This window comes from Betta splendens, chromosome 14 (assembly GCF_900634795.4).
Source record: "Betta splendens chromosome 14, fBetSpl5.4, whole genome shotgun sequence".
Taxonomy (NCBI): Eukaryota; Metazoa; Chordata; class Actinopteri; order Anabantiformes; family Osphronemidae; genus Betta; species Betta splendens.
The window spans coordinates 13,650,151-13,657,034 of NC_040894.2; the positions used below are offsets into that span (position 1 = coordinate 13,650,151).

Sequence of the window (6,884 nt, forward strand, 5' to 3'; positions counted from 1 at the left end):
GAAGATATGGATGATTTGGCCGAAAAGCTAAAAAGCACTGTCATCCAGTACGTTGATGACATAATCCTCTGCGCCCCTGATTTGAAAACATGCCATGAGGACTCTATCACTCTGTTAACCCTGTTAGCCAAGAGAGGTCATAAAGCATCACTAAAGAAGCTGCAGCACTGTAGGGATCGTGTGGAGTATTTGGGGAGAGTGATTGCAGAGGGGACCAGAGCTGTGTCTCCTGATCAACTGAAAGCTGTGTCCCAAGCACCCAAACCGACCACAGTCCGAGAGATGTTGCCATTTTTAGGGCTGACAGGTTACAGCGCTGAGTGGATTGATGGTTATTCCACAGTTGTGCAGCCTTTAAGAGACATGGTAAAAGCTAAAGGAGCGTGCAATTTGCGAGCACCGCTCTCATGGACCCCAGAGGGTCACATGGCATTTGAGACAGTTAAAATGTTGCTGCAGCAGGCTCCGGCCTTGGCTCTCCCAGACTACGAGAAAACATTTTTGTTGTATGTTTCTTGTCGACAGGAGCATGCGTGTGGTGTGTTGGCACAGATGACTGGAGTTGGAACACATGCTCAGCCCATAGCGTATTATTCTGTGTCTTTAAACCCTGTGGAGCTGGGTCTGCCAACCTGTTATCGGCACCTAGCTGCTGCTTATTTGATATATGAGAAAGCCTCAGCTTTGAGCATGGGCTATCCCATTGAAATTTTGTCTCACCACAAGCTTGTCAATTTGATTGAAAGAGGCAAATTTGTGCTAACTGCACCACGCCTCAGTGATTATCACAGACTCCTTGAATATCTAGATGTGACAATACGTGTCTGCAAGGTAAAAAATCCAGCCAATGCCATTCCGCTGCCCAATGAGGGGGAAGAGCATGAATGCGTAGCGGAAGCTGAGAGGTATGCTAAGCTACGCTCTGACCTGAGTGCCACTCCTTTAGACCGAGTAGACATGAGTTTGTTTGTGGATGGATCTTGCTATAGGCAGGGTTCGGAGCTTAAAGCAGGGTTTGCAGTAGTGCAGGAGAAAGATGGAAACATGGAGGTAATGACCGCTCAGGAGTGCACTCAGCCTTGTTCTGCGCAACTTGCAGAGCTGAAAGCTTTGACAGCTGCTTGTAATTTTGCAGCAGGCAAGCGAGCCAACATATACACAGACTCAGCATTTGCGCATGGTGTGTGTCACTTGTTTGGAGCAGCCTGGAAAGGCAGAGGTTTTAAGAAGACTGATGGGTCTCCAGTGACACATGGTGAGCAAATAAGGCAATTGCTGTTAGCAATGATGAAGCCAGCAGCTCTGGCCATCATTAAGTGTACAGCTCATAAACGAGACGATTCACTAATCACACAAGGAAATGCTGCTGCAGACAGAGCAACGAAGACTGCAGCTAATGCTGAAGCTACAGCTCTTCTAGTAGTTCATGCAATTGATAATGAAGATCAAATAACATTTAAAGACTTGTGTTTATTACAAGAAGAGGTGTCAGATGCTGAACGGCAGCTCTGGGTTGAGAGAGGGGCTGCAAGAGGAGCAGACGGATTGTGGAGAAATCACGAGGGACTGCTAATAGCCCCTAGTGGACTGTTGTCCCTGCTAATACATGAAGCTCATGGTTTGAGCCACGAATCCAGAGGTGAAGTAGTAAGGCGGATCAAAGAGTGGAACTTCTGGGCTCCCAAGCTTTATCAGTATGTTGACGAGACGCTAAGCAGATGTGAAACCTGCCTTAAATGTAACATCAGGCAGGGAACGGTGCCCCCAGAGGGACACCTGCCAATTCCTGATGGTCCGTTCAAACATCTAACCTTAGACTTTGTCGATATGATACATCCAGTGTAAGGTAAACGCTACCTCCTGGTTGTAATTTATTGATTTAGCCGATGGGTGGAGGCCACACCTTCAAAACATAAAACAGCTGACACAGTGGCAAAATTTTGTGTCGAGAAGTTATTCCAAGATTTGGCAATCCTTTAAAAATCAGTTCAGAAAACGGAAAAGAATTTGTAGACAAAACAGTGAAATGTGTTTTGCAGAAACTAGGAATAAAGCAGAGGTATGGCAGTGTTTACTGTCCCAACTCACAGTCGGACGTTGAGAGGTGCAATGGGATTCTGAAAAACAAACTGCTGAAGATCTGTATGTCTACCGGTCTGAACTGGATAGACGCTTTACCGCTTGCTCTCATGGCTTGCAGAGCAAGTGCTCACTGAACACTAAAACTAACACCGCATGAGGTTTTGCTTGGTTGACCAATGCCTGTGCCAGCCTATTGAGCCGTAAAAGGTCCATCGCTGTACATTTTGACAAATGACATGAAATCTTATGTGAAACAAATGACAAATATCCACAGGAGTATTTCCTCCCGTGTTGTTTCGTTACAGGCAAAGGAGACGCAGGACGATCCGGAGCCTAAAGTGAAGCCAGGTGACCTGGTGTACGTCAAGGTGTTCAGAAGAAAGTGGGACCACGCCCGACGAGAAGGTCCCTATACGGTGGTCCGAACAACATCAAGAGCTGTACAAGTTGAAGGCTCTCCTACCTGGTATCATTTAAACCACTGTGTTAAAGCACCAGAGGGGGAAACAGGGTCAGTGACCAAAAAAGAGGAGGATGACTGGTCCGGAGAAGAAAAAGACAGTGATCCTGGTCCTCCTGCTGCTGGTGGGGACACTTGGGGTGGTGCAGCAATGCCTCAGACCACCCGTGTCCTCCGAAGCAGGGGAACAGTTAAGACTTAGGAGAGACGCAAACGGGTCAGTAGGGGCCAAGAGTAACGTAGGCAGACGTAGAGGGCCTGTAGGGAAAAAATGGCCTAGGGTTAATGTGTGGACCTCTAATGACCCTGGGTGGAGTTATGGTGTGTGGACCACCTGGAGTGCCCAGATGTCAATCATAGAGTGGGACTCGACTGCAGACACAATGACCATTTATGTGTCTGTGGATCAGGAGTCCCAGGAGCGGTTGTGTGGGATAGAGTGGATGGGCCAGCGCATGTATGAGTTCCTTACTTCCTGGGGGAAAGACAGGTGTTCCATCAGAGTGAGAGAGGGAGAGACAGAGTCAGGAAAAGTATGGGACATTAGAGTAGGTTTTCGGCTAGGGAAACCTGAGGGTCCTAGAGTCATCTGGTCTAAGAATAAAGGAGGGAGTGCATACTGCGAGGTTGCAGCCCTACAGCCCCCACCAGGAAACATCGTTGAAGATGAGGTTCAGACTCAGCGGCCTGCCGGATCAATGCCAAACAGTGGCTCAGGCCTGTCAGGATGGATGCAGCAAGCTGTGTCAGGATGGACTGATGGGTTGATCACAAAATTACAAGGATTTTTGTCGGAACAAGATGAGGAGGAAGACGAGGAACAGGGTGAGAATATTCTAGTGGATGTGCGTCTGCAGAATAGCTGGTACAGATGGGTTCAGTTTGCGGGGTTGGCTAATGGGAAAACTGATTGTTACATCTGTACTAAAGCTAAGCCTGATGTTGCCTGTTTTTGTGCTAAATACGATTTTCAGTTGGCAGGATTGTGAAAAGAGATTTCGGGCATACACTCAAAGTCCCAGACCCTGGTGTGAAGCAGAGTGTTTACTGTATTTAGGTTCACCCTCTTTCTAGGCATCAGTTGATTTTTACGCCCACGGGAAGACCAACGTTCAGCGCTGTGAAGACTTAAATGTCAGAATAGGACAGAAGAGCGCACTATTAGGTATGCCAAATAATGCCCCTTTACTTCCAATTGGTCGTTTTGAATGTATTGAGCGCATGGGTATGGTGCCCTTAGGTAAAATCAAGCGCAAGATCTGCAGCCATAGATGGCAGGTCACGACCCTTAACTGCACAAAGCTGCACCTGAAGCCAGCTGTTCTAGTATCAGGAATGCTGAGACCAATACTCGTTGCAGGATGCCCCTATTTAGATCAAACCATCGCGCTAGCTGACCATTTCTGGTGGTGTGGAGGTCAGCACCTCTACGCAGTCCTACCTGTGGGATGGGCTGGCAAGTGCGCTCGGGTGCAATTGGCACAAGAGATAATTACATTTAAGGGAGAAGAACAAGACAAGAATGTCAGCAGCAGAAATAAGCGAAGTTATCAACCAGATCCCAGAGTTTACATCGATGCCATTGGACAACCCCGGGGGATCCCAAACGAATTCAAAGCTAGGAACGAGATTGCCTCAGGATTTGAATCTATCCTACCTTGGATTACTACGTCTAAGAATACCGAGTGGATGAACTACATTTATTTTTCGTTGCAGAGATTCATTAATTACACAGACGATGCGTTAGGGGCCCTGGGAGAACAGGTGGGTGCAACAAGTGCAGTAGCGTGGCAGAATAGGCAAACACTAGACTGGATCTTAGCAGAGAAGGGAGGGGTGTGTGCTGTCATAGGTGATGTGTGTTGTACTTTTTTTCCAGGACATACAGCCCCGGATGGAGCCTTCACTGAGGCAATGAAGAGACTCAGAACGCTCAGAGTTGAGGTAAAAGAGGCGGCTTGCAGTGGGTCGGACTTGAGCTGGACAAATTGGCTGGAAAATATGGCTGGGGGCTGGAAACAAGGGCTGATTAATTGGGGATAATGATTACTGTAGGAGTAGTTGTCCTAGGACTCATCTTCTGTTGTTGCATTCCTTCCTTGAGATCGTTAGCACTTAGTAACAGTGCAGTAACCAAGCAGACGATGCAGATGGCAGTTATCAAACAGAGTGTGAAGAGCAGTCAGAGAAGCATAGGTAGTGAGGGAGGTGACCTCTTTCCAGTTCCTGACTGGATCCATATCGGGCCCGAGGACGGGGAGGACGAGGAGGCGGACGAGGACGGTGCCAACCCATCAGCGTGAGGACAGAGAGGAAGACTGGAGACGGCCTGATATGCACCACATCTATCTATGCACATATACTCCACACACAATTAAAGGCACACTTCTGTTCTGTAAAGTGCCACAGATTATCCACATTGTTCATGTATTCACATTGTTCATGTACTGCATTAATGTTCTTGTAACCAGAAAAATGACAAATGTATGCTGTGGTGTGTAGTATGGTTTGCCAGTATGTATCTGAATTAATCTGACACAATGTATCAAAGGTTTGTACCACATGATGTATGTTTTTTTGTGTTGTTTTAAGGTGGGGGACCGGATTCACCTGAAAAGGCAGTTCTCTAAACTAATTTGGGCGTGAGGTAAAACAGGTGGTTTAAATTGCATGGTTTCACTTAGCATCATTGCGGTCACCACACTAAGGATAAAATAACAGGGTAAGGGTAAGGAGTTTCTGTTAAAACTAGTTGTCCAATGGTCATCTAATTGAAAGCTGAATAGGGTTAATTAGGTTAATTGGTTTTAGCTTTAATGGACATTTATCTGTTCATTGAGGGGGAAGTTTGTAGTAAAATTGATCATTGCTTATGAGAGAAGTACAGAGAGTAGATGGGTTCGTGTGTCCTCAGTGACTGGGGTTAAAGAGTTTGCATAAATTGGGTTCGCAGAGTCTGTGTTTGCAGAATCTGTTGCCTAACAATGTTTATCCGAGCTGTTCCTAAGGAAATATTCAAAATGTCACGCCGACCTGGAAAAGGAACTAGGAGGTTGATGGTGGGCCAGATGGATCCGGGAGCTGGACAGATAACACGGCCCAGCGCCAGGACTTTCCGAGTAGCCGAGAAAAACATCTACACGTCCTTATTTGGACATGTGAAAAGATTTTAGGTGGTGGTTAAAAGCAGGCCTTCACAGGCTGGGGTTTTCAGAGCGCTTCGCAGAGGGTCCGCTGGTAGCACACAGCTGACCTTTTCCGACCTCTCAGTTATCTCTGCAGAGGAACAAGCAGGTAAATTCGGTCTCTGCCTCTCTTGCTATTACTCTTTTGTAATCACTATCTGATTGTTTTAATTTGTCATATAATAAACCTGTATGCTATTGATTTAAACTTCAAAGTTGAGTTTGTGTAAAATCTCTGCCGTGATTGAAGAAAAGAGAATACACAACAAAAGTCTTCTTATGTCCTGAAAAGCTCCAAAACGATGTTTTAGTGCTTCTGCATTTGTTTCTAACATAACAGCTTTTAATGGTCATGCCGTGGTTTAAACTAGTGTCCTTATGGCCTAAAAGCTCCAAAACGATGTTTTAGTGTTTCTGCATTGGTTTCTAACATTACAGCTTATAGTAGTTATGTTCTGATTCCAAGCTACTGTAAGATAGCTCAATACACCCTAAAAGCACAGTTGCAAAAGCTGTGGCTGAAAGCTTAGTTCTTATGGCCTGAAAAGCTCCAAAACGATGTTTTAGTGTGTCTGCATTGGTTTCTAACGTTACAGCTTATAATTGTCATTCTGTGGTTTAAACTAGTGTCCTTATGGCCTAAAAAGCTCCGAAACGATGTTTTAGTGTTTTTGCATTGGTTTCTTAAATTACGGCTTATAATGGTCGTGTTCTGATGCCAAGCTACTGTAAGACAGCTCAATACACCCTAAAAGCACAGTTGCAAAAGCTGTGGCTGAAAGCTTAGTTCTTATGGCCTGAAAAGGCCCAAAACAATGTTTTATTGCTTCTGCATTGGTTTCTAACATCACAGCTTATAATTGTCGTTCCGTGGTTTAAACTAGTGTCCTCATGGGCTTAAAAGCTCCAAAACGATGTTTTAGTGTTTTTGCATTGGTTTCTAACATTACAGCTTATAAAAGTCATGTTCTGATGCCAAGGTATTGTAAGACAGCTCAATACACCCTAAAAGCAAAGTTGCAAGTGCCGTGGTTTAAACTAGTCTTCTTATGTCCTGAAAAGCTCTAAAACTATGTTTTAGTGTTTCTGTATTGGTTTCTAACATTAATGCTTATAATAGTTATGTTCTGATGCCAAGCTACTGTAAGACAGCTCAA

General features: G+C 45.4%; 1 protein-coding gene across 2 annotated transcripts; it reads left to right on the forward strand.

The window, feature by feature from the left end:
- The first annotated feature begins 400 nt into the window (after window positions 1-400).
- LOC129602974 (uncharacterized) lies at window positions 401-5,939 on the forward strand. Of its 2 annotated transcripts, none has more exons than XM_055502141.1 (3): window positions 401-4,306; window positions 4,422-4,486; window positions 4,766-5,939. In XM_055502141.1, exon 1 carries the CDS (start codon window positions 427-429, stop codon window positions 1,843-1,845), a length of 1,419 nt encoding a protein of 472 aa, XP_055358116.1. In that variant the 5' UTR covers window positions 401-426; the 3' UTR covers window positions 1,846-4,306; window positions 4,422-4,486; window positions 4,766-5,939. The 2 variants fall into 2 exon arrangements, with proteins under 2 accessions (XP_055358116.1, XP_055358117.1); XM_055502142.1 differs by having other exon boundaries at window positions 1,110-4,306.
- Window positions 5,940-6,884: the final 945 nt, after the last annotated feature.